We start from the raw sequence: 25374 nt of genomic DNA, 5'->3' as shown, positions 1-25374 counted from the left end.
AAAGCACTCTTACCACAGTCAATCACGACGAACGGCCAGGAACTTTGGTTAAATTGAACATGTCCATAAATTCCATTTACTCGAACGAGGTGTTATCGCTTCCAATAACGGGAGATGACTAGAAGACGTGTAGTTTCCTGCCCACACGCTGGTCAGGGTCCTGGGAGTGTAGCACGGCAGCGTACCATTAATTGTAAATCACGGCTAGGTGGCGTCACATATACCGACACCTGATAAAATCGCCCCTGGGCGTCGGCAAGGGGGGGAGGGCTTACGGATGGGACCAACCGATGTGCAGTCTCGGAATGTCATGTCATACTAATCACAGCAGGTAGTGTTGTTTCTTCACGAGGAGATCTACTTGGTCACATCATGTATTCGAGTGCCGCAAAGACGCCTACATGCTATACATGAAATTCTAGTTGAGCAGCAGATTCCAGAGCGCATCCTTGTCGACATAGTCGTGATGAATGATGTTGACAAGCCAGCAGTCCCGTCTCGTACTTTCGAGCAGCTTGGCGCTGTCCGAGCCCTTTCCATAAACCTTTGCCCACTCGGCAAAGATGCCGAACGCCTCCTCGCTCCACGCTATGAAGCTCATTTCCTCAATGATGGTGGGCGTGACGATCTCCTTCCTGGGGAATACACCCCAAGTCACGGCGTTGGTGCTCGGTTGCTGCACCTCGCCATCGATCCCACCGGTCATGTCAGATGACACGAAGTCCCCGGCCGCATTAGCAGCAAAGAAGCAAACGGTATCCTGGACTTCTGAGCTCTGAAGCTTCTCGAGCAGGGTCTTCCACTCTGCTGAGGGGATGAAGAATTCCACAAATCCTTTTTGGAACACAAACCCTGACTGAGGGCCCCATCCAAAGGTGGGATCGGATGACCGCAGACCGTTCACAGCTGGCTGAGATGCCACCGTCCACCAGCCCTTGGAGTTGAGCTGTAGAAGTTGCGGGACAATCGTACTCGTCTCGGCGTTCAGGTCCTCTTCACTCCACGGTATGGCCGACAGCTCTCCCCGTAGATGTTTTACAAACAGATTGCTGATGTCCTCCCTCTTTGTAGGGTTTCCCCAGAGGGTAAGCGCCTGTGCGTTCGTCACGTGTAGAGTTGGGCCATATCCATCAATTTCACCGTAAGCCGGGGACCTTGCATCACCCCATCTACCGTTGGGGAAGTCGTCCCAAGTCGCCTCCCGCCCTAGAACTCCTTCGCCTTCGGAAATAGCGAGGGTGTTGGCTCTCGTGTTGATTAGTTCCGCTGGCACGCTCGCGTCCCTGGCACTGGTCTCGTACTCAGGATGCGACAAGGGCCGGTCGCTCACGATAACTCGATTACGAGGGTCCGAGCCAATCGACGATTCTCTCCGCGAGCTACGTCTCAGCGAGGCCACAGGTGTATTGTGGTCTGAACCGTTGACTTGTAGAGTAGGCACAGAGATGAGTTCGTCGACAACGGCCTCTTCCGGCAGATCCTCAGATGTTGCTGGTGGGATAAGCCCAGTTCGTTCGACGATGAACGAGACAGCCTTTTCCAGATTCAAGGTGTAGAAATGGAAGCCCCTCGGACCTGGGGTTCTGCTCTTGATCTGCTTGACCTTGTCAACAATCTCACTAACAATGTCCACACCGACGCTCTTGACTTTCTCGTCATCTTTCTTGACCGAATCCAAACGGGCCATCAGGGACTCCGGTATCTTAGCATGGCTGAGCTTTGTCGTCCTTTTGATCATTTGATAGCTCTGTATCGGCATAAGGCCGGGTATGATCGGGACCGCCGTAAAAGCACCACTGGGATGCTCTCTCAGCGTCTGTTCAAATTTGTCGTAGGCATCCGTATCGAAGAACAGCTGAGTCATGATGAAGTCTGCTCCTGCCTGGACCTTTTCGACCAGATAAGGTAGGTCATGCTCTAGACTCTGGCCCTGAGGGTGGCTCTCATCGGCATGACCCTCGGGATATGCGGCCACGCCGATGCAGAAATAGTCTCCGTAGTGCTTCTTGATGTATTGCACCAAATCAATGGCCCACACGAAACCTTCATCAATGGCGTTCTCCGGGTCTTCGTTTGGGTCTTGATATTCTGCCGCTCGTGGAGGATCGCCTCGTAGAGCGAGAATGTTTCGGATTCCGAGCGCCTTGGCATCTTCCAACGCCCCGTCGATCATCTTGCGGCTCATATTCGTACACGTCAGGTGGAGGCATGTTGTCAAGTTGAGCTCTCGCTGGCATATCTCGGCAAGCTGGAGAGACTTGGTAGCAGTCGATCCTCCCGCACCCCACGTCACGTTCACGAACATTGGTCGTAGGGCTCGTGCCATGCGGTCGAGACGATCGCGCAGATTGGAGAAGCCCATGTCCGTCTTGGGCGGGAAGAATTCGAGCGAGAAGTAATTGGAATCGGCCGGCAGAGCGGCGATCTTGTCGGTGATTTTCTCCATGATGCTGAATGCAGATGGCCGCGATCCTCCAGCGAGTCTATCGAGAAGATTCAGCGTGGCTTATCACCAGCTATTTGAGAGAGTTGTCGTGGGGTATCTCGCAAGACGCGATCCGCTACGTCAGGAAATTGTTACCGGCACCGGAATATATACCGATCACGTGGACAAGCGATTGGCCAAATACTCTGACCCAAACACTATTGACAATAGCAAGTCGCCAAATGGGTATTTCTGAGTACGAGGTAATGTTGTTTTATGAAAAGGTGTTAATCTGTCGTCATGGCGTAATCCATCTCCTGCTTTGTCGTTTTGACTTTTGGTGATAAATCCGCTCGGTCGCTTGAGAAAATTGCCCCGCTACCGGCCACAACCCCTCCAAGGGCCGGCCACGACCAGTCCCGGGATCTGCGGGACCCAGAGACTGCGGGACTCAAGCCTGTGCGTCTGCCTCTGCCCAGCCGATCGATAGATACATCATATGTATGTAGTGTCTCCCCGTATGAGGGTGTGTGTGACCATTAAGCAAGTACTACTTGGTTATTATGTATAGCGAGCAGATGAGCACATTTCGCCGAATCTCGCCATTCAGCCATTCAACCAAGGCGACGCGTCAAGCGGATGCATGGAACCAGATGAAGACACTAACAGTATTTGAACCACGGAGTCGGATTGAATTTAGTTTCATGCGATACGCCAATGAGGCCAGTCTCAGACATACGTCAAGTCAAGACGCGGCCGTCTCACCAAAAAAATAATAATAACAAAAATATGAATGGTCCAGCTGTGCTCAAGGTTGATAGACTAAGAATGACGCACGATTTCGTAATAGCTATCCCCAGACGCCGCTGGATACCGATAGCTGGAACCGCTTGACTTGGAATAAGAAGAATCGAAAAATTGCAAAATCAACGTTGCGATTTCGAGGAAGAAACGCTCGATTGCAGAGAAAGCAATCTCATGTTTCCTTCGTGATACTAGAGAGTGTAAGTGTATGTTCGACGTGTAGTCAGCTCAAGATTTACTCGACGACCGATTGCAAGATATACTCATCATATCTCAGTCCTCATTGACCAATAGGATCGTTCATCGCTCCCTTTTTGCAACTAGCCGACTAGCTGCATGTGGTTATCTCTAAACTTAGTGCCCTTGTCTAAAACAGCAAGTCGTTGAAAGATAAACGGAGTGCTCGCCCTCCCATTTGTAAGCCGCTGGAAGGCGACATGCATCATGATCCCATGGGACCACGCACTGCTTACCCCGGACTCGAGCTCCGAATAGAGCATCTCCATCCAGTAGACCCAAATCCCTCCCATTCTAGCACTTCCCACCTCAACTGTCCTAACATCCAGTTCAACTCCAAAGCCAACCTCACCCCGAATCATTGCGCTGATTCATCCACCTCGCTTCGCCCTTGCTGTCGTATAGGTTATCGCCCACCATGGAGGAACCGCAATGGATTGAGGACTTGGCCAGGCGCGAAGAGGCAAAGCCCCTGCCCAAGGACATGAGCCATCACTTTTCCGACGTGACCAAGGCTCGCGTCCCAAGTGCCATGAAGCAGTACTACAAGTACTTCCAAATCCCAGGCATCGGCCAGCTTGCAGGAGGTGCGCCTTATCTTGCGTCGGCCCCTGCTCACCCGGCATCCCGTACTGACTCTACGCGTCCTACTCAGGTCTTCCCAACACCCGCTTCTTCCCTTTCGACACACTCGAGGCCCAAGCCGCACGACCCGACAGATGGACGCCGACCCCGAATCACCCGAATTCCGACTCGCTCTCGTCGCAACTGGCTTCCGCATCTCTCTCGGCCTCGAGGACCAAGAAGCAAGATGACCCCTCGATCGCATCCCACATCACCGTGCCCACGTACGCCCAGACTTCCGATCCCTTGAAAAAGATTGACCTGGCCTCGGCGTTGCAGTATGGCCAGGCCGTCGGCTACCCGCCGCTCGTGTCCTTCCTTCGCCAGTTCGCGCGCGAGAACTTGCACCCCAACGTGCCGTACCGCACTGGTCCCGATGTTGCGCTGACGGTCGGTGCGACGGATGCCATGTCAAAGACGCTCGACCTGTTCACGAACATCTGGGTCGAGGGCAAGAACGACATCCGTGAGCGACCGGGTATGCTGAGCGAGGTGTTCATGTACCCCAGCGTCTTGAGTCAGGCTTCTCCGAGAGGCGTCCAGGCCGTGCCCGTCGAGATGGACGACGGCGGCATGGCCGTCGATGGCCCTGGCGGGCTAGAGGATGTCCTGGCCAACTGGGACCCGTCCAAGGGAAAGAGGCCGCATCTGATGTACACGGTGACGTAAGTTTCGACTGCATGTTGTATCTGATAATGTCAGATGTCGTAATATTGACGGGCAGACAGGATGGGCCACAACCCCACGAGCGGTGTATTGTCACTCGAGCGTCGTAAGGAGATCTACGCCGTCTGTAGCAAGTATGATGTTGTCATCATCGAGGACGACCCATACTGGTACCTTCAATACCCTTCCGCCGCCGTCGAGGAGGCAAAGGCGCGTGGCTTGCCAATTCCCAAGCCCCAGGTTGCCAACACTTTGGAAAAGAAGTCCGGATACCCCTTCCTGGACTCCTTGGCTCCTTCGTTCCTGAATGTGGACGTTGACGGTCGAGTTGTCCGCCTCGACACTTTCTCCAAGACTGTCGCACCTGGATGTCGTGTAGGATATATCACAGCAGCGCCCGAGATCTGCGAGCGGATCGTGCGCATCAGCGAGTCCGGCACACAACAGCCTTCCGGTTTCGTCCAGTCCATGCTCGCCGAGGCACTGATCGGTCACCAGCCGGAGGCGACAGCACGCTTCAACTCGGCGCGCTCCAAAAACAACTTCTCGGGCTGGCAGGTCGACGGCTGGGTCCGCTGGCTCGCAGGACTCAGAGGCATGTACGAGCGACGTATGAACCGGATGGCCTCCATCCTGGAAGAAGGCGCCTACCAGCTCAAGCAGAGCCGACCCGTCAAGGACGACGAGGCGGACTGGGGCGTCATCACCAAGACGCAGCTGTACGACTTCCGGTGGCCCCGCGGTGGTATGTTCCTTTGGCTCCACATGCGCTACGAGACGCATCCACTCTGGAAGGCGGTCGGGTCTGAGGGCAACATTCTCAATGGCACCGTGTTCTCGACTGCGCTCATGATCTTGCTCACTCGCAAGCCGTACCTGGTGCTCGTCAGCCCCGGAATGATGTTCAGCAACACGCCCGAGATCAGGGAGAAGCGGGGCTGGGCTTATTTCCGCCTCTGCTTCGCTGCCGAGTCCGAGGAAAACATCGACCTGTGCTCCGAGAGGTTTGTGGCGGGCGTGCAGAGGTTCTGGCGGATCAAGGACGTCAAGGAGCTGGAGGATATCCTCTCAGGGTTCCCTCACGCCAATTCCTCGGAAGCTGATGATGATGAGGTGGCAGATCTGGGAAGCGTGATGGGCTGTTAGGAGAATTTTGCAGGGACTGATGCTTGCCACCGCAGAGTTCATGGTTTGAATCTTCTCGTCTTCGTGTTTCGATATCCTGCCATTTCTGCAGATTGACAACGCAAAAGTGCAGTCCCGATATACTGGACTGGTTGGAAATGAGTCCTGGTCAAGGATTGACGCACAACTTGGTTTCTAGAAAGGCTCCAGGCCATGGGATGTAGGGCAATGCCGACACGAGGAATACGAACATTACTAAATTATTACTAAATTGGCCTGTCTATAGATTGTGTGAAGGCGCCAGTATACTTAGCTACTGTTTGGTGTCAAGGTCGAAGAGAATTTTGGCGGATATGCTGTATTACCATGTACTTTCTTGTCGACCATGCATTGAGAAACAAGAAATAAGAACCAGATTCAAAATTTCGCACGTCCGGATCCCCACACACTGTCGTATACTCGATTGGGGGAGTAGCGAATGGGCTTGCGCGAGCATGTCACCCATTAGGCTGCGGCAACCCAGATAGTGCCTTGCAAGCGGCCGCCGCCAACCTTGGTCCAGGGCCTCTCTAATATTACGGATAAAAGCCTAAAAAGTTTATGCTCCCACGTCAGTATTTTCTTTTTCTTCCCAAATTTTGTCGACATCACAGTCGTTTTGAGGATGATGACATTAGATGGAAACCGATGGCACGACCTGAATGGTGGATGTCAGAGCCTAAACCTTGAAAACCGCTGTGGCAGTATCTTGACTCGATATCATGGAGTTTCTGCTGGACTGACATGTGGAATCAGTTCTAGACTTTGGAGTTATAGCGTGAGGTTCAGTATGTGTGTACCGCATGCGCATGCATCGTTATTGACGCTAATACATGCCGTGTCTCAGCCAGTTCTAGGAACTACGATCGTCCAAACAATGGAACACGAGAGTTGGTATATTTATGTATGAAAACATGTGCATTGTGTGGGTCTATCTACCAACAAAAGAATATATAGAACGATCATCAATATTCGTCGATCGAGAAGTGGGAAGTAAACCCCAGAACAAAGAGAAAAAGAGAAAACTAATATTAGTGAACCACAAACCAGTCAAATACTGGCAACAGACTGGCGGTCATCCACATAACGACTCGCATACACCGTTACTAAATCCCATGAAATGCACTTGTGAGCATCGCTTCTGTTGACAATCAGATCTCGCCATCGCCATAGTCGCCATCATCGTACTGGTAGCTATGAGGAGGCATCTTCCAGCCCTGGTTGCTGTCCTGGGAGTACGACAGTACGGGCTGAGCGACGCGACCAAGTGCCTGGTCATGTCCAGGGGGCTGAGTCAAGTCCACGACGTCGCTGTCGGTGCCCGATGTCTCGAAGGGGTCCTTCTTAATGCCCGCAAAGTCCGGGACAGGAGCACGATTGCCACCGCCATTGCCGGTGTGGTTTCGGTTGGGATTGGGGAATGAGAATTGCGGGTCATCCAGAATCTGGAACTCGTCGTTATTACGAGCTTGGGAATCAGAATAGAAAGAAGCGTTGGCAGGAGCAGTTGTCCAGGTCTGACTGGAAGCTTCAAAGTTGCTTTGATGGTGAGTGGCATGATTGTTCATGCGAGGCTCAGAATGATGAGAGCTTTCGGCACCAAAGCCGGTGCTGGAGCCATAGGGCTGACCGTGGGAATCAGTTCCTCGAAACTCAGCTCGGGCACGAGCCTGGTTCTCACGCTGAACTTGAGCATAGGGCCGCGGAGTGGGCAGAGTCAGATCGGTTTCGGAGTTCGTGGTGCTGTTGTTAACAGCATACGCCGGGTTTCTGGCACTGCGGGGAAAGTGCTTGCTGGGAGTGTCCTGGTCCAGCTCGTCAAAATCTTCCTCGATCGAATCAACGTCATCTTCGGTCAAGTCGTGGATACGCTGCTGCTTTCGAACACGACCACCAGTGGTGGCAGCACCGCTCTTTAATGCATTTCGCTTGCGTGAGGTTGACGGCGTGCTGGGCACAGAGTTTTGACCACGAGCCTTGGCCTTCGCAGCTGCAGCGACATGGCGAGTCTGCGGGCCGACAGGGACCCGAGTGGGATCTTCGCCTGCTTTGACAGCATCCTGCTGAGCGAGACCTGTAGCCTTTGCCTCGCGAAAGTGAAACTCGAGGCCACCAGGAGTGGACTCACCGAAGAGCTTGTGGATCTCTGTGAATAATATTAGTATATCTCCGAGCAACTATATTCACGTAATGATCTTGAAAGTAGATGAAGAAAAAAAGAAGTGATGCTGCATAAATCAACGCTACGCCATACCGGCTTTGTCAACAGGCAAGTCCGCGGGATCCTTGCCCTCCTCGACGTACTTCGCTTGAAGTCTCGCCAACTGTTTCATCGGGCGCAATCGGTGGTCCACCGAGTGCGGTGATGCATCTGAACCGATGTGCTTTGCAATGGCTGAATTGCACAAGTTAGTCCGCGATCGCACTTAGTGGACGTGACTTGCAAAGGGAGCTGTAAATTGTCGGGCAAACTGGAACATAAGACGGGAAGGCAGGTGCAGAAATTGAGACCGGCAAGTGCAATAGTTAAACTGCAGAAGAATAAGATAATATTGTAATAGTGTGAGCTTACCGGTGAAGTTGAGCTTAGGTTTGGCTGTAGCTATGACCGCTGCGAGTAGGCGGGCTTGTGCCTCGTATGTGCGGAAGTTAGCAATGGGAGCCTTCGGGCCCTTGGGAGTGGAAGTCATCGTGAGTGAGTTGGAAACTAGTACAGATATATATTATGTCGTTCGAGTGATATTGATGTTTGTGAATTCACGAAACTATTGCCTCGTATCTATTGAGCGTCTGTGGGGGTATGCTATTCCCTATTGTTAAATAAGGAAAGGCTATTGGCCTTGGGTGGTAGAAAGGCAATGTGGGAGTAAGAGATGAGCGGATTCAGAATGTGAACGAAAGACTAAAATGTGAAGATGTGTCTGTGAATAAGCAACACTCAGACACAGTGTCTAGCTTCGGACGTGAAGAAGCTAAAAAGTGCGTTTTCTCTGCGTTGTTTGGTGAATATGTTGGTGGACAAGTGACGTGCTTTTCCTTCATGGAGCAAAAAAGCTGTGCGCATATGTTACCCAGGCCAAAAAATCTTAGCGAAACAGACTTGTGGCCCCCGTTGTTGTTTCTGAGGACGGGTGATGTGACCTTATAAGTTTGTATGTTTCGAAACCGATGGTGGACTAGACGACGTTTCTGTCTTCCTCCGGATTAGTTAGACGATTGGTAAATGAGGTTTATGGTGAGCTGGACGTGAATAAAAAATTGGCAACTGAAGTCAGCCTCCATAACCGGACGCCAGCCTCAACTCCAAAGCGAATGAAATTATAGTGCATAAGGGAGAATTTGTCCAGACATTACGCTACGAAAGTGCCATTGTACTTGGTAGCATGGCTTTTGATCTCGTCCAAGCAATATAGGCCGTTCGACTCCCAAAGTTGCTTCTATCTTGAACTGAGAATAAAAGCCTACTTACTGTGAGACTGTCCAAGTATGTCTTGGTAATTTCTGACTATAGTCCAATCTAAGTCGTGGTTAGTGAAGAACATATTGTACAAATTTCCCACATACCGAATGGGTATCCTTGATCATTCTGGTAGGGACAATTATTCCTCACCGAATCTGTTGTCTTCTGTAGAAACAAGCTTGCGGGCTCACTAAACGTTAAAGCCTCCCGAGCATCAAGCATCCAAGAGATTGAATGGCAAGTATTGAGCACGCACCCTGCCGCAGTACTGTTGCATGGGTCTGAAGATCTGTCAGCTGGAGGATTTCTATCGCAGCTCTTCCGAAAAGTCAACGATCGAGAGCTAGGACAGGTCATAGCCGCATTATGCTTTTGAACGGAATGCCACCAAGGAAAAGACTATCAAAAACTGAAGGGGTCGAATAGCATTGACCTCCGGCGAGAATTTGGTGTGGAGCTTATCATAGGGACCATTGACTTACGTTGTTACTCTTGACTGCCCAGCTGTGCTCAATTGGCATGGGCTGCACGGCAATTATAATAGTATAATCGAGTTTCGTGGCTCAGGTGAGGCTTTGGTGAGGCTTTGACTTGTTTTCATTGATGTGATGAGGTGGTTGGGATTCAGCGGCCATGAGCCTGGAATTTCGTGAAGCGTGCAAGCTGGAGCGAAGCTGATATGTGGGTACTTCTGGTTATTCCTTTGAAATAAGTTTTCAATACTCAAACACTGCGACAGATAACTCGGTTGAGAACTCCTGTTTCTCAGTGATCAGAATAACGTAAAATTATCTAATCACACGTATGTTTACCACTCACTTGTGATGAGCCGTCAGTCAGACCGTGACTATTTCGTACCTTATTAACAATACTTAACTAGCGGCTCACCCCTGACAGTACTTTCGGAGGTCATTGCTTTGGCCCAAACAACACGAGCTGATGCACATCACACATACTTTCAATATACTATGATAAGGTCATTGCGCAACGATGGCACGAATACCAATGTCACTCGCCTCTGCTTCATTAATAGATTGGCCGAAAATTGATTTCAAACGTATAGCATTCAACTAGACTAACGCACTGTGGAGTGACGCGAGTGACATGATACATATATCTAATACAATTCCCTATATCTAATACATCTTCTCGCTCATAGGCGTCATCCGTCCTGTGGGCGTAGATTTTCCACTGTTCACACGAGGTAAATGTGGCTTTGTACCAGCATATGGCCATTGTTGAGCAATAACCTCGGGTTCATGATCACCATAAATCAGATACTGGATACCGAGGCAGCAGTCGCATGCTGCTTGGAACATACCGCAGAGCTTAAAGGACCATGGGATCTCTGTTGTCGAGGTGAAGAACCAGTACATCTTCATGGCATCTCCAAGTAGCCAGCTGACCAAAAGGGACACCCGAAAACCCTTGCAGGACTTGGACCTGTAGTTTGCAAGCATTTGTGGAATTGGTAGTGTAGCCTCGACCGATAAACCAACCATGCCCAAGAATCCCCAGTACGTGGGATAAAGCGAATCCATGGGCGCCACGATCAGCTCAAGCACGGTCAGCGTAATAAACATGTACAGCAGAAACTGCCAGTAGCTATTGTATGGTCAGCGACAACTGTGATCCGGCGCGGACTGGGCATCGTCGCGGCACTTACGGCTTGGGAGACCGCCACTGCCAGAAGTTGTATGGCCTCCGTATGCTCCAAAGACCATCTTGCGCTCCAGCAAACGGAGTTCCAGCCTCTCCTCCTCTTGATGCAGGCAGCGGCCGGTGATCCAACGCAACCTTTAGAAGTATGACTTGCATGAATATATTGGTAAATGCTTGGATGAGCAACGCGTTATCGTATTTCGCTCCGAACCAGTAAAACACCCTGATAGCTAAAGTCAGCAGGAAGGTACATAGGGCGAATGTACTATATGCCAAGTACGAACCTGAATACGCATGCTACTAGCATAATCAGGGGAATGTCTAGCGAAAAGCCCGAGCTTGATCTTTTCCGTGACATCGACAATGCCTGGTCGGCGTATGAAATGATCGGCGAGGCAATGAGGAAGACCGGCGCGATGTAGCCGGTCAACGCCTGGAGGAAAGGCATCGCGCAAGTGTGACGGTCGACCGAATCGTCGGGTTTCGAGGGTATATAGCAGGGCAAGATATTATGGAATCAGAGGTGTGACAGTTGGTGTATGTCTTTGTTTCTATGCCGACTCCATTCGTCATAAAAAAAAGTTAGTCTTTCAGACGCTGTAGCAAAACAACGCGGACGAGGATAATAGGTCCACCGCCGACAATAAAACAACTCCTGAGAACAAGGTATGGAGAAAAGTTGTTGAAGATCCCAATAGCTCTGTCAACAACGCTACAAGTGGACCGTGTATCTCAACTTTTCGAAGCCGTTACGGATACTCATAAAAATGCACACGCAATTGACAAGGTTATGATCCATTTCCAATGACTCTCGTACGCGCTCGTTGGCCAATTGGACCTTGTGGAGATGGCTTTAGTTGGAACGGAGCTTATTCTTGCCGATGTCTCCGATTGCTAGTCCCCCGTCAGCTCCGGACGTCCATAGTCACGATGCATTAATCGCCAGCCAAGGTCTAGCTTCGGCAGTAATACAAAGGAAGAACGAAGACCTGCGAGAAAGTGCCGTATGCTCCTATGTACTTAGGCTGATGTTTGGGATGTTGAGCTCAGCAATCACTGGGGCCATGAGTCTGATATCTGGAATTGGCGTAGTTGAGGTCGATGAAGAATTCGCCTCGAACCCCAGCATATGGTGTCGGACGCAGAGCTGCAAGCCCGTTGCTCGTCTTATCCGGATATGTCTCTTAGGATTGTTCGACATTCGGAAGGAAGTCAATCTGAACCTTGATATCTAGGGGTAATGCGACTAGTAACAGACATTCAATCATTACTAAGTCATTCTGCTGTACAACAACTCAGCCCTGTCACATGTTTTACCATGGGTAGCAAGTCATTTTAGCCGATGTGGAAAGGCTGCCAACATCGGCTTGTTGACTTCAAGCAATACAACCTGATATGAAAGATTCGTGCCATTCCTGATATGAGTCGGTGATAACAACAAGCTCCTAGCCCCTGAGCAGATTGCGGACCTCACCCAAGAGGTGGAACAACCTCGCGATCCTAAATTTTAAGCTTAAGCACTATTGTCGGAGCAGACAGCCATGCGTATGCAACTTGGACGCCGTTAACGATCAGATGCTACTTTACGGGGTACCGGCGCCGAACACCTGTTAGAACAATGATTTAAACCTTCTTTGTGGCTTGAACACACTAGCTTTCCATGCGTCTGGTGTCGATCACAAGGCAAGACAACGCCCCAGCGAGCTGACCACACGGTGTGGCCCGAGTTCATACCCATTCAGCTTTGCAAAGAGGCTGAACACCCAATGATGCGACTTGCAGATATCAGCAACCTCACACTCTAGCTTTTCCGAGGCCTAGAGCGGCTCGGCCTACATTTCTAGCGCTAGTCGTACTCAGACGTCTGCGGTACCACGAGAGAAATCTTATCCTCAGCTTCCCGATACGACCTCCGCTATTGCTGCAGTCTGTATGCGTTGGCGCCATAATCACTAAGGATTGCTGACTGCCATATCATACGACGTCTGTTTGCGTCTGCAAGACCTCAGAGTTCATATTACAAGCTGTTTCTTTATGACGCGCATTGTTCTACACAGCATTATTGCACAGATCTTGCCGCTTATCTTGTATACATGGCTATCTGGTACGGCCTACTATACGAACGTTTCGAGATTGAACAGAGCAGCATACCTGGTAATGGTGCCTGACTTGCATTAGCGGCCACGTGAAGCGATGCGGCTGCAAGAGGGCAGACCAATCTTCGTCCTTCTGACTATACGCCATCTTTTAGTGTTGTCTGTGCTCGTATTTCCATCTGACGGACTCCACAAGGCTCGTGAGATCCAAGCAATGAAGCCGTTCCAGCCGCGCCCGCATGGTGCTTTTAGGGAAGTAGTAGCGATGCTGGGTGCAATGTTTGGCAATGAGACAGCCATAGGAGGGGTCTTTCTCATAGAGCCTTAAACATGGCATGTTTCCAGTTCCTGGTTTCATTAGCCACACTGCCTGCAATCATGCTCGGCAGAAATGTCAGTTGCCACTGAGCTGCAACCCTTCTTTTCATACCTTACTGCGTTCACTTTCCGAGTAGGTTCTGGGTCTTTTACTCATCGCCCTTTGCCATGCAACTGAAGTTCAGCCTTGTGGGCGGCATGCTCTTCGCAGCCTCTGCCGTAGGAGCAGATCCGACATGGCCATCAACGATTGATGAGATCGAGGAGATCATGTACCAGGTAAAGGGTTTCCAAGCCCGTGGCTTTGGTGGTACTGTCGTCCCCTGTTCAAGTGAAGCATCAGGGCCTGGCCGACAGAACGCAGCAGAGTGGTTGAGAACAGGGTTTCATGATATGTCTACGCGGAACGTCTACACTGGCAGAGGAGGGCTCGATGGATCTCTTCAGTTCGAGGTTGGTAGGGGTGAAAATACAGGACCTGGGTTTACAACAACGTTGAAGTTTATGTCAAACTATTACACAACCCGTTCAAGTGTGGCGGATCTAATCGCCCTTGGTGTATATTACTCTGTCAGGTCTTGTGGTGGACCGGCCATCCCAATTCGGGGTGGAAGAGTTGACGCAACAGCTGGTGGAGATATTGGCGTGCCGCAGCCTGAAAACAGTCTCTATAGTTTTCAACAAAGGTTCTTGGGGATGGGGTTTGATAACACCGAGATGGTGCAGATGGTCGCATGTGTGAGTTCTTTTTACTGCTTGACTTCTTACTTATCTCATCAAAGACTAGGGACATACGCTTGGAGGAGTTCATGTGACACAGTTTCCAAACATTGCGCCGGCCAACTCACCGAATGGCGAAGCTGGTTTGGACTCCACAGTAGCTACTTTCGACAGTAAGGTTGTCTCAGAGTATCTCGATAATACAACGACAAACCCGTTGGTAGTTGGTCAGTCGACTACGAACGGGAGGGCTTCAGATGCAAGGGTGTTTGCTTCTGATGGAAACGCGACCGTCAATGCCATGGCTGATCCACAAGTATTCCAAACTGTGTGCAAGACCATCCTGCAGAAGATGATCGACGCTGTGCCTCCTCAAGTGACGCTTACAGATCCCATTGCGCCGTACACTGTTAAGCCAGTCGGTCTCCAATTGACACTGGAGCCAGGTGCGACTACAATGACTCTTGGTGGGATGTTTCGTGTACGGACTACTGGTCTGTCGGCTGCGCCGTCGAGTATGACCATTGTCTATAAAGATCGCAGTGGAGGAAGCAACTGCAGATTGGCGGGTTGCTCCTACACCGTCAATCAACAAGGCATCGGATCTGGATTTGATGATACGTTTGCCTGGTACCAACTTGGAAGCGACCTCAGGATCTCGACTTCGGCCGGTATCTCTTCATTCATTCTCGCTTTGAATTTTGCCGACGGCACGAAGCAAATGTTTGATAACAACGGTGCTTCCTATCCGGTTCAAGACGGCATTTTGCTTCAGAAGCCTCAGAGTTGTCTTTTACAAACAACTGGCGCACTCACGGTCACTGCAGCTGTGAGAAACGATCGTAATTCATTGCCTGTTAACTTGATCGTTTCAGAGAAGGCCGGCAGCAGTAGTAATCCAGTTGCTACTTTAAGTACCACCACAACAACTATGACTAAAGGCACATGCGTAGGGTCATATACAATTTACACAGCGACCTATCAGATAACGGATACCAGCCTTTCTTATTCAGCTAAGATTGACGTTGTTAGCGGAAGCGGATCTGACGCTCTGAAAGACGATTTCAATACTGGGACAGATTTAGGCGGTTCTTGCGATTCGTTTTCGGCACCGCCGGCTTCAATGTGTACCACCGGATCAACTGGACCGACGTCGGATGTCAGCTCTTCGACGATTCCCTCAGTGACCCTTACTTCTTCAACTTCCTCAGCAAGTCTAACCTCCTCGACTACCCCAACTACGTCATCGACAACCAGCTCTATCGCAGAGCCTGCTGCAACACTTGGCCATAAACAAAGCGTCGGCGGATACATATTAGCTGGATGTAAGAAAGAACCAGCTGGGTCTCGTGCATTGAGTGCAGTAGGCTATGCTTACAATGATATGACACTCGAGTCCTGTGCCAAAAATTGTACTGGCTATGCCTATTGGGGCACAGAGTACGGTCGCGAGTGTGAGTAAGAACAACCGCTCAGAATGATATTGAAGTTAATTCAAGGATAGGCTACTGTGGTGATTACCTCGCATCCGGAAGCGAAGACGTAACTCTCTCGGAATGCAATATGGTCTGTTCTGGGGACTCTACGGAATATTGCGGCGCAGGTAACAGAATCGAACTCTACGTGACGACAGTAACCCCAACGGCCACACTGGCTCCTAAGCCGACAGTGTCGCCCTATACTCGCTTGGGATGCTACACCGAGGTTGACGGACGCGCTCTTACTGAGGCGGCTTACAGCGATGATTCAATGACTTTGGAGCTGTGCCTATCGAGGTGTGCTGGTTCTACGTACTTTGGCGCGGAGTACGGTCGTGAATGCTATTGCGGCAACGCTCTCAGCCCAAAGAGCATCAAAGCCACCGATGGGGACTGCAACATGGCGTGTGCCGGAAGTAAGCTCGAATATTGTGGTGGAAGCAATAGACTCGAACTCTACTCCATTGCCCGGAACTCTTCGTCTTCCACGGTGTCATCAATAGTCTCAAGCTCCACGCCTTCAAGCACCGTTCTGCTTTCGAGCAGTAGTATTTTGTCATCAAAATCTCAGCTAACAACGACGTATTCATCAGACAGTCTCATATTCAGCTCTGTTGTTAGTTCGCAGGCCTCCAGCGGCACTCCGGCTAGCACCTCGCCAACTGCGACTTTGACGGTCATCACGAGCAGTACCACCCTCAGCTCTTCGGCCAGCTCTTCTGCCTCGTCTTCTCTCCAGCACCTTCCCACGGTAGGCTCCTATGCGCTCGTCGGCTGTTGGATGGAGGGCACTGGCACGCGTGCGCTATCCGCCAAATCCACCTCATCTCCAGACTCCATGACCCTCGAGTCTTGCGCCGCGTTCTGTTCGGCATACCATTATTTCGGCACCGAGTATGGCGGCGAGTGCTACTGCGGTAACAGCCTTGCCTCGTCCTCGACTAACGCTTCGCTGTCTGACTGCTCCATGTCATGTACTGGTAACCAATACCAATACTGCGGCGCCGGGAGCCGATTGGAGCTGTATTTTAGCAACTCTACAAATGGACCATCTCAACCGGCTACGGTGGGAATCGATGAGAAATGGATGTGGGATGGCTGCCGCACAGAAGCCAACAGCTCGAGAGCTCTGGTGAGTAAGACAACGAGCAGCGATGACTTGACCCTCGAGACATGCGCGGAGTCATGCACTGGTTTTAAATATTTCGGTACAGAGTATGGACGAGAGTGTTATTGTGGGAACAGTTTCAGCGGCGGCAGCACGGAGACAGTTGCGGAAGAATGCAGCATGACGTGTAGTGGAAACCCGAAAGAGTTTTGTGGTGCTGGAGATCGTCTAAGCGTCTACTCTTCAACAAGCTGATAAGAAGAGATTCGTCACAGTGTATAGGACGACATAGTCTGACTTCAGTCTAGCTTAATGTTAATATTAGGTGGAGATCCTTGAGGCCAGCTTGGCTTCAATATGATTGTTCAGATCTTGATAGGTGCCGTTGCTCGCAAGCCACCATGGCATCACCACTGGCTTGCTCATAGCATACGACAAGACGTTAGCTACATTTGGCCAGATCTAACTAATGATCAAATCACACAGATTACATTCTCTACCACGGAAAGAGGCAGCATATGGACATCTTGGCTTGGTGTGCTTTTTCTCATTGTCTAGTACGCTTGAGGGACATCCAACACTTATCTAACCGAAAGAACCGAGAGTAACAAGAACATCCGGTTAACCTATCAAAACTATTTGCCGTAGGCTTGGCTCTTGTGGCATATGGCTAAACACATACTGGCTAAACTCATACCTAAGAACTCTTAGCTTCGCATGGGCACAAACTGATAAGTACCTAATTGCCATGGAAATTGTTCCATACGGGCAGTTTGAAGTCTAATTACTAGGGAGTTAGTTTAATAATCTGTTAATGGCGTGAATCAATGAGAAACATGTAGAAGGTACAATGGTAAAACAGGATGAAACCACAGAACAGCAGCTCCGCTCATAATTATACACGTCATTCCCTAATGCAGACGTGCCCATGGACCGCGAGCAAACCGGCCAGCGAGCTTGTACGCATGCACAAGCCTGGATGAGAGCGGCAGGCTCAACATAGATACAACGGCCGCTTCACTTCACGACAATGAAGGCAGCATGTAGAGACCATGCCTGGAGGAGAAGAAGGCGAGGCTTTGTTTCTGGAACAGTCGCCCAAGATAACGAAAATTTATGATTTGATGACGCTCGAATTTCTCCTTTGTTATTCAAGTCTCGTCTGACCACAGTTATTCCCCCTCTCATTCTATCATCTCGGCTCCTGTTCCCCACCCTCGTCACCCCGTTCCCCGGCCTCGGCGGCTCTTTCCTCATTATCCTCTTCGCCATCTTCTTCATCAAAGAGATGCACCACCGTAGTCTCGAACTTCCTCGTCGGCGTATTTTTAGCAAATAACCAGTCCAGCTCCTCGTACGTTCGATTCTTCGTCTCCGGTAGCCTGAAAAAGGCCCACAACCACGTAAGCAGCGCCGTCGTGCCCCAGAAGAAGCCCGTATATCCCTTCATGTTCCATTGGGTCGGATTCATGAAGAAGGGCTGTAGGGTCTGCGCGACGACGAAGGCCAGGTAGTACGTGTTGCGGGCGAGACACACCGTCCTCTGCCGCAGGCGCGTCGAGCCGACCTCGGCGGGCAGTGCCCAGCCCAGTTGACCAATGGAGAGCTGGAACACAAACGTCCAGACCAGCGTCAGCACGGCTTGGAACATGGCGACGGTGTGGTTGTCGGTCCATATGTTGAGGACACCGATGGTGTACTGGATCAGGAACAGCACGAATATGCCCCAAAGAAAGATGCGGCGCCGGCCATAGTACGGCATCAGCGCGAACCACGAGACCAGCGTCCCAGCGAGCGCCATGCCCGTGCCACCTATGTTGAGTCGGTAGGTCTGGCTCGGGGTGAGCCCGACCTGCTGGAAAAAATACGTCGAGTTATACGCAAACGCGAGGCCTGAAAACATCTGTCCTGCGAACGCCATACACGCGATCTCGGTTCTCCGCCGCTCTACACCGCGAAAGCAGTCCCAGTAGCTCGTCCCGGCCGTGATCTTCTTCTCCAGGCGGTCTGTTCGGATAATGGTCTTCAGCGTCTCCTGGATCTCGGCATCGTCCCCGGCGACGTGGGACCGCTTTCTGAGCCGCAACAGCGACCGCTCCGCCTTCTCGATCTCGCCCTTGCGTACCAGGTGCCAGGGCGACTCGGGAGCAAAGCACAGCAGCGGGATGAGCAAGGCTGGCCAGACCCACTGGATCGCAAACGGAATGCGGAAGGCCCACTCGTCAGTTCGCGACACAAGCGTTGCGAGCACGCCTGCAGCAATCAGCTGGCCGATGATGAAACACATGTTGGTGTAGCTCGTGAGATAGACCCTGAGACTCAGCGGCAGGACCTCGCTGGCGTATGCCGGTGCCGAGGATGCGAAGACGCCCCAGGGAAGGCCGCACAGCAACTCGCCGGCTGCGAGGACCTGAATCGTCGGTGCAAAGAAGGTGAAGAAAATAAAGCAGGACAGCATGCAGAGGGCGCCGATGATGACGCGTTTCTGGCCAAAAAGGTCGACCAGATACCCATTGATGAGCACGCCGAAAAATGACCCGATGCCGGCCATGTTGCTGAGGGCGGCTTGCCAGGGAGCCGAGAGTTGGTGGTGCCCATGCCGGTCTATCTTCTGGCCGTACTTTTCCGCAAATGTTGGATAGGCGAAGAAGTTGCCAATGCTGCAGTAAAAGTCAGCTCATGTCATTGATGGACAAAATTGCCAGTCGTTTCATCACTCACAGGATCGTGTCATACTGTAAGACAAACTTTAGGTCAGCAACTACAACCATAAAGGCCGTGTATCATACGAGCTCAATTCAGATGGCGCTGAATAACATACGCCTTCCATGATGACCGTCATCGAGACCGCCAGCGTCCAAAAGATGGCCATCGGATAGGCCTTCATGGCCTCTTTCGGTGTGAGTGCATGCTCGTCGCTCTTGCCGTTCTTCCCGCCGCCCACGCCAGGCTCCGCGTGCGCCAGCAGACTTGCCCCTTCTAGTGGATCCGTTTCCATTCTCTATAGTTGTTCTTCACCTTCCCGAGGCATAATCCTCTGGTGATTCTGAACGCGGAGGGGAAGAAGAAAGAGAAAGCCCTTATCGGGGTCTGCGCATGGTGAGACGTCAGAGCGATGGGTCACGCGCTTGCGTGCTGCGACTCCGCTGAACCCCACTTATTGCTGGGTAAATGGTATTATGCGGTGAAACTTGATTGAGTTTAGTTGGCAGCAAAAAGCTTATTTGTGTGTGTATAGGTAGTTAGCCTATGTAGCAGCCGTCTTCCGAGAATCGCAAAGTGGTGAGCAATGAATGAGTCTGAAGGCTATTTGGCTGGCGTATCTTACTGCTTGACATGGGCTGCATAAAACCGACGGCGCTGTAGATGTGCTCTGTTGCACCGAATGAAAACACCGATGGCATTTATGAGCCAATGACGTCAGAAACGCACCTGCAGGCTTGGAGTTGGTGCTTACATATATGCCAATGGGAAGAAACAGAAACTATTGTGCAACAGTCGCAATGCTGAGCTTGATGTTGAAGTCTATCAGTACTGTTTTCACCATCAGCGAACCAGAAACATCACTTTGCGCAACCCACGTTAGGAGTCGCAGGATTGTCATTGGATGGGATTTAGTACGTTTAGGCAGACTAAAACTTCGAATGCTTATGTAGGGCTTGGCTGGCTTTTAAGAACGGCTCAGTTTATGAATGTCACACGAGGGGGTAATAGTGTATCAATGTGTCTTGGAAGATTCCCACGCACCAGAGATGCATCTCAAACAAGACGATAGCATTTATCTTTTTCATATAAACTAATACACAACCAACAACATGGTCTCTTGAGGTGCAAGTGCAATTACTCAGGACAGAAGAACCTGCTGTCTAGACTCCGACGCCCTTACAATGCATTCCAACTCCAGCCGAAAAACAAAGCCCCTGAACCAGTCCATGAAAACCCACGAAAATGCGTTTGCGGAAATCCATGGTATACCAGACGAACGCCGCCGTTATATGCAGTCGTAATTATGATGAATGATGCGAAGGATTATAATGCCTTTACCAGCTGGCCGAATATTAAGTCTTCGTCTTTGTCCTCCCCTCGAAAAATACAACAACCTAGCAAACACGGCCCACTCTCGGGCTTGCTCAATTCGATAGAATCGCTGGTGGATAGAATGCCTCTGGCATTAGCCAACACAAATCCATTCTGCGAAGACACACCATCGCGCAGTGCGATCAGCGAGCACCAACCCTCGCCAGACGCCACGTTCAGAGCACTTGATGATGGTCTCCCAAGTGCCTCCGTCACTAAGTTCTTCTTCAACACCGATGGTGCGGCTGCTAGCACCTATGCCTCGGCGCTCTTCCTTGCGCATCAAGCGCAGGATTTTACCACCCGGCGTCTGGATTGCCAACTTCGCTGGCTTCTTGCCGTTGATGGGGCCTCCGCCATAACCGCTGCTGCTAGCATTGCTAGGGTTAGAACTCGTTACACTCATGGCGCTGGTCGGCCTCATGAAAGGAATTGGACTCGTGCCGCCAGGATTGGTTGAGGGCGACCCGGCGGGCGTCGAGGGATGCTGGCGGATTGCAAACACGAACGTGTTGTTCAGTGCCAAACGCTGGCATTGAGGCTGTACTACGTAGATATCGTGCTTTTGGGCGTGGGGCGTGGGATGCCGGGTCACAAACTCGTACGGCGGGTTTTCGCCGGTATGGATGATGGGTAGCGCAAAAGCCAGTGGGTGTGGTATGTCCTTGATGCTATGCATGAGACCACGTTTCCCGGCGTAGACTTTCAGGATACCCTGACCTTCGTCTCCCGGAAGAAGAGCTTTGACGGTGTATCGCTTGGCTCCATCATACCATTCTGCTTGCGCAAGAGCGCGCTTCTTGACGACTTCTCCGGACTCGAAAAAATCACCGTCTGAATCGCGTGAAAAAGCACGGACTTCAACCTCAGCTGCCACCTCGACGTCCGCCGGGACATTGAATTTGATGTGCACCATCTCGAGATCCTCAATACGCGTCAAGGAAGTATTGTAGTCGACCATTGCCATTTCGTTCTTGAAGTACGGTGGACAAGCACCAGGAAGATTGAGAAGGGTTTCATGAGCTACGGGCGGACAGACATGCTGCTGCGCATGATGCTCGGGAATGTGAGTCCAGCATATCTCACTTGGCCGAGCGAGGAACCACCACAGGTCCGCATTTGCACTAGTAGAGCTTGAATACTGAGCCCGGCGTGGGTTCGATCCAGAAGCAAGACAACAGTCCATGATGCGCCATTCTTCGTCAACGATAACAGCATTCCACCAGTGGTTTGACCGCGGCATGATGCTGGTCTCCGGGATTTCCCCGGGCGTCTTCAGATAACCACGTACAATCTCGGAATGGATACCAACAGCTGTACACATTTCGTGAACAAGAGCAGCATACTCCTCTGCACAGCCCCTTTTGGTTTGAATGACTCGTCTCGTGTCAACTTCGCCTTCGAAGTCCTCCTCCCAGTTGATCGTTTCAGCAACCCAGGTAAATATAGCGCGGAGGCGCTGGACTTCGCTCCGGTACGGGCGGCAAACGTATGTTGTCGCAAGAGTGATGGCTGTGGTCATTGGCGGAAGGCTTCTGATGAAACGAGAATTCTTGTCGACCTGACTCAGATTGATGGCTAGGTAATTGACCGGATCGCGCACGGGAAGCCCCTCTGCGTCTTCATCGCCTTCAATGCTCTCGTAGAGCTCATCGACCGGGTCGATCGCAGGGTAATCTAGCATCTGGCACCGGTCTCTTCGCTCGTTGCGCTCGTTCTTGCTCAAGGTGTTGGACCGGTTGACGTCCCGTCGTACTTGGACCCAGTCAACTCCATCAGCCAGTCCCATGTCTCTAGCATTCTCTCTTGCGAGGTTTGGGGTGCTAGCTCCACCTGCAATTGCTCTTATGCCGTCCGGCCCCCCACCTCTCACTGGGGAGGATGACCCTGAGCCTGATGCGGCAGCGATTGTGTTACGACCGCTGGCTACGCCGGTCTTTGTTGCTTCAAGAATCCTCTTGATGAAGTTTGACTTCTTCGGCTTTGCTGCGCCAGGAGAGACGAGGCCCCCAACGGCTGCGATACCTTCGTCATGGAACCCGGCCTGAGACTGGGAGCGGAACTGAGACGAAGAATGGCTGGGGTGATAAGAAACGCCCGAAAAGGGTGTCGTGGGACGATCGAGACCTGGTATTTCGTCTGCATCTCGGAAGCCTAAGGCACTACGAGCACGATCACGGTTCTTACGTGCCAGACTGCCGGCGCTGGTTGCACTGATACCGCCAGCTGATGTTCCACTCATCAAAGTGTGGTTGGTGCTTTGGGTAGTACCGCTGCTGTTCGTAGCCTCGGTGGAAGTTGTTTTTGTGGTAGCGGTCCGGTTCAGAGCCTGACGTCCAACAATCTGGAAGGACTTCTTCGTCCGCAGCTTCCTATCACTTTCGCTCCTATTCCCCATGGAGGATTTGGGCCGCTCTTCGGTTCGATCGCCTAACGAGGACTTTGGTCGATCAAATTGCTGCTTCTTGGGTGGTGGGGGCGGGGGCATATCGCTTCCATCAAGAGCACCGGCACTCATGGTGTGCTGATGCATTTTCCGCAGCCTTGTCTCCATTCTCTCGACATAGTTACTCAATTGAGGAGTTTTTTGTTGGTCTTCCCGATAGCTGCCGTGAAAGGTGTTTTCAGTCGATGATCCACCACTATACGTTTCATATCCTTCATCCTGTAGTGCGACACCCATCGAGGTTTGCGGTCTTGCCTGGGTTTGAGCCTTCTTCTTGGAGCGATGATGAACCATGTCAAATGACTCGGGCGACCAGGGATCGAGAGGAGGGGTGGGCTCAGGCGGTTCCTCCTCATGAGGCCCTCCTAATGCATCAAGCTGTTCCATCACACCATCCATGGCTTCCCTCAAAGGCGATGGTGTGAAGCCACTGGCACCACCGGGAGAGGGGGGAGCCGGCGACGGGGCTCTTGGTGTTTGAGGTCGATTATCGTAAGAAGCGTTTGAGCCTCCCCGACTCAAAAGAGCAGACCGATGCGGGGGTGGAGCTGGGGGTGGAGGTGAACTACGTTCGGCTCCAGGACGGTAGGGTTTGAAGCTAAATGACGGGGTGGGTGACGGTGATCTTGACCCATATTGCATCGGTGATGGTTGTGGAGAAGGCGCCCGGGTTCCGAAATAAGACATTTGCAAGGGCGGAGCAGGTGATGGCGCTCTCATGTCGTACGGGTTCCCACTCATGGTCATAGGAGGTGCTGGTGATGGCGCTCTCATATCGTATCCATATCCACTCATCGGCGGTGCTTGTGAGGCTGCGCTCATGCCGGATCCGTGCCGACTGATGGGCCTTGACGGTGAGATTGTATTCATTCCAGAGCCGTGTCGACTCGATGGTGGTGGTGCTGGTGAAGCAGCTCTCATGTCGTATGCGTGTCCACCCATGGACGGTGCCGGTGAAGCTGCTCTCATGCCGTACGAATGATTCATGGGTGGTGCCGGCGATGCTGCTCTCATGCCATATGAGTGACTCGTGGTGGGCGCCGGTGAGGTTGCTCTCATGCCGTATCCATACCGGCTCAGCGGCGGGGCAGGCGAGATCGCTCTTTGATCGTAACTGTGGCTATAACCGTGCATACTGGGGGCGGGCGAGGAACCTCTCATGCCATGGGCATGGTCACGGCCATGGCCATGGCCATAGCCACGGGGTGCCTGAGCGGGCGAGTGCATGCGGCTGATCCTGTCGCGAACACTGGGTTGCTGCATCAACGATATGTCAGAATTGGCTCTTTGCGGCCGCGTCTCATGTTGCTGCTGGATCGAGTTATGCGAGTTCTTGCGTTCTGGCATGTCTTTGTAGACTTCTGGCTGCTTGGCGGTGGTGTAGTGAGGCGCTTTCGCATAAGCCTCGAATGGCTTTCTGAAGGGTTTCGACTTTGCCTTTTGGATTGCGGTACTCGTCGGACTCGGTGTATTGCTATTGGTCAAGGGACTTGTAGATCTGCTGACAGGTCGAAAACTTTCTGGGAGAACCTCAACAAAGTTGGACGGGAATATGCCGACTGTCTTGTTCCTTCTTAGCCTCCCGGTCCACCATGATCCATCTCCTGCATTCAGACATTCTATTAGATCGCCCTCGATGAAGCCGAGGTCCCGCTGTGACTAGATGGTAGTGCAGTGTCAGTCTTGGCTCTTCTGTGATTCCAACCAGTGCGAGGTCTCGTTCGCGTCACGTACCTCTCCTCCCCATGAATAGACGGCTCTGCACCAACACGGGAAGCGCGTGGGCAGCGCTGAGGCCGCAGGCATGGTTGCGGTAGGTGTCGAGCCGTGCTGACAGTATTATCATGAGTATTTTACGCCAGTTTGAGCGCGTCGACGTGGCGTCGTGTCACGGGCGGTCCCTCTTTTTTTCCCTTCTTTTTTTGGGGGGTTTCTTTTTTGTTCGTTGGTACTTCACGAGAAATGATAGCGAAGGTTGGTCATCAGGGTCGTGGTCGAAGTCGTCAAAGTCGTCGTGGTCGTCGTGGTCGTCGTGATCGTGTTCGTAGTCGTGGTCGTCGTTGATGAGGTCAGCGCCGGGGCACGTTGA

At 51.7% G+C, this 25374-nt stretch overlaps 8 protein-coding genes across 8 annotated transcripts; 2 read left to right on the top strand and 6 right to left on the bottom strand.

Annotated features, from left to right (window-relative positions):
- Window positions 1-418: 418 nt before the first annotated feature.
- On the bottom strand, window positions 419-2446 carry BKA67DRAFT_657229 (methylenetetrahydrofolate reductase 2; the record flags this gene model as incomplete). The annotated part of the gene is made up of 1 exon (XM_046107078.1): window positions 419-2446. One exon carries the CDS (start codon window positions 2444-2446, stop codon window positions 419-421), a length of 2028 nt encoding a protein of 675 aa, XP_045959544.1.
- A 1438-nt stretch (window positions 2447-3884) lies between these two features.
- BKA67DRAFT_534210 (aromatic amino acid aminotransferase) lies at window positions 3885-5902 on the top strand (the record flags this gene model as incomplete). Its single annotated transcript, XM_046099829.1, has 3 exons — window positions 3885-4053; window positions 4122-4755; window positions 4819-5902. The coding sequence occupies 3 exons, from the start codon at window positions 3885-3887 to the stop codon at window positions 5900-5902; spliced, it is 1887 nt and encodes a 628-aa protein (XP_045959543.1).
- Window positions 5903-6870: 968 nt separating this feature from the next.
- BKA67DRAFT_232208 (uncharacterized protein) lies at window positions 6871-8842 on the bottom strand. Its single transcript, XM_046095638.1, has 3 exons — window positions 8493-8842; window positions 8175-8315; window positions 6871-8066 (listed from the first exon to the last, which is right to left on the bottom strand). The coding sequence occupies exons 1-3, from the start codon at window positions 8608-8610 to the stop codon at window positions 7072-7074; spliced, it is 1254 nt and encodes a 417-aa protein (XP_045959542.1). The 5' UTR covers window positions 8611-8842; the 3' UTR covers window positions 6871-7071.
- On the bottom strand, window positions 8707-9991 carry BKA67DRAFT_232176 (uncharacterized protein). Its single transcript, XM_046095637.1, has 3 exons — window positions 9485-9991; window positions 9390-9437; window positions 8707-9117 (listed from the first exon to the last, which is right to left on the bottom strand). Exons 1-3 carry the CDS (start codon window positions 9735-9737, stop codon window positions 8804-8806), a joined length of 615 nt encoding a protein of 204 aa, XP_045959541.1. The 5' UTR covers window positions 9738-9991; the 3' UTR covers window positions 8707-8803.
- A 525-nt stretch (window positions 9992-10516) lies between these two features.
- Window positions 10517-11490, bottom strand: BKA67DRAFT_534208 (uncharacterized protein; the record flags this gene model as incomplete). Its single annotated transcript, XM_046099828.1, has 3 exons — window positions 10517-10985; window positions 11047-11265; window positions 11327-11490. The coding sequence occupies 3 exons, from the start codon at window positions 11488-11490 to the stop codon at window positions 10517-10519; spliced, it is 852 nt and encodes a 283-aa protein (XP_045959540.1).
- A 2055-nt stretch (window positions 11491-13545) lies between these two features.
- On the top strand, window positions 13546-17093 carry BKA67DRAFT_232031 (WSC domain-containing protein). The gene is made up of 3 exons (XM_046095636.1): window positions 13546-14194; window positions 14244-15630; window positions 15681-17093. Exons 1-3 carry the CDS (start codon window positions 13625-13627, stop codon window positions 17015-17017), a joined length of 3294 nt encoding a protein of 1097 aa, XP_045959539.1. The 5' UTR covers window positions 13546-13624; the 3' UTR covers window positions 17018-17093.
- A 544-nt stretch (window positions 17094-17637) lies between these two features.
- Window positions 17638-20097, bottom strand: BKA67DRAFT_231987 (maltose permease MAL31). Its single transcript, XM_046095635.1, has 4 exons — window positions 20091-20097; window positions 19584-20024; window positions 19484-19497; window positions 17638-19422 (listed from the first exon to the last, which is right to left on the bottom strand). Exons 2-4 carry the CDS (start codon window positions 19758-19760, stop codon window positions 17955-17957), a joined length of 1659 nt encoding a protein of 552 aa, XP_045959538.1. The 5' UTR covers window positions 19761-20024; window positions 20091-20097; the 3' UTR covers window positions 17638-17954.
- An 836-nt stretch (window positions 20098-20933) lies between these two features.
- BKA67DRAFT_516154 (uncharacterized protein) lies at window positions 20934-25091 on the bottom strand (the record flags this gene model as incomplete). The annotated part of the gene is made up of 2 exons (XM_046097790.1): window positions 20934-24944; window positions 25020-25091. 2 exons carry the CDS (start codon window positions 25089-25091, stop codon window positions 20934-20936), a joined length of 4083 nt encoding a protein of 1360 aa, XP_045959537.1.
- Window positions 25092-25374: the final 283 nt, after the last annotated feature.

The sequence above is a fragment of the Truncatella angustata genome (assembly GCF_020726525.1).
Source record: "Truncatella angustata strain MPI-SDFR-AT-0073 chromosome Unknown BKA67scaffold_3, whole genome shotgun sequence".
NCBI lineage: Eukaryota > Fungi > Ascomycota > Sordariomycetes > Amphisphaeriales > Sporocadaceae > Truncatella > Truncatella angustata.
Note: the sequence above shows the minus strand (reverse complement) of the source record. Positions and strands in the feature narration are given on the sequence as shown.

Excerpts from the sequence above, each read along its gene's own strand:
- BKA67DRAFT_232176 (XM_046095637.1), bottom strand. The coding sequence starts at position 9,737 with ATGACCTGTCCTAGCTCTCGATCGTTGACTTTTCGGAAGAGCTGCGAT. Across the intron at positions 9,438-9,484 it reads TGATCAAGGATACCCATTCG|ATTGGACTATAGTCAGAAAT; the intron begins GTATGTGGGAAA and ends ACCACGACTTAG. Across the intron at positions 9,118-9,389 it reads CATACTTGGACAGTCTCACA|GAAGACAGAAACGTCGTCTA; the intron begins GTAAGTAGGCTT and ends ACTAATCCGGAG.
- BKA67DRAFT_232208 (XM_046095638.1), bottom strand. The coding sequence starts at position 8,610 with ATGACTTCCACTCCCAAGGGCCCGAAGGCTCCCATTGCTAACTTCCGC. Across the intron at positions 8,316-8,492 it reads ACCTAAGCTCAACTTCACCG|CCATTGCAAAGCACATCGGT; the intron begins GTAAGCTCACAC and ends TGTGCAATTCAG. Across the intron at positions 8,067-8,174 it reads CTTGCCTGTTGACAAAGCCG|AGATCCACAAGCTCTTCGGT; the intron begins GTATGGCGTAGC and ends TATTATTCACAG.
- BKA67DRAFT_232031 (XM_046095636.1), top strand. The coding sequence starts at position 13,625 with ATGCAACTGAAGTTCAGCCTTGTGGGCGGCATGCTCTTCGCAGCCTCT. Across the intron at positions 14,195-14,243 it reads TGGTGCAGATGGTCGCATGT|GGACATACGCTTGGAGGAGT; the intron begins GTGAGTTCTTTT and ends ATCAAAGACTAG. Across the intron at positions 15,631-15,680 it reads CACAGAGTACGGTCGCGAGT|GCTACTGTGGTGATTACCTC; the intron begins GTGAGTAAGAAC and ends ATTCAAGGATAG.
- BKA67DRAFT_231987 (XM_046095635.1), bottom strand. The coding sequence starts at position 19,760 with ATGGAAACGGATCCACTAGAAGGGGCAAGTCTGCTGGCGCACGCGGAG.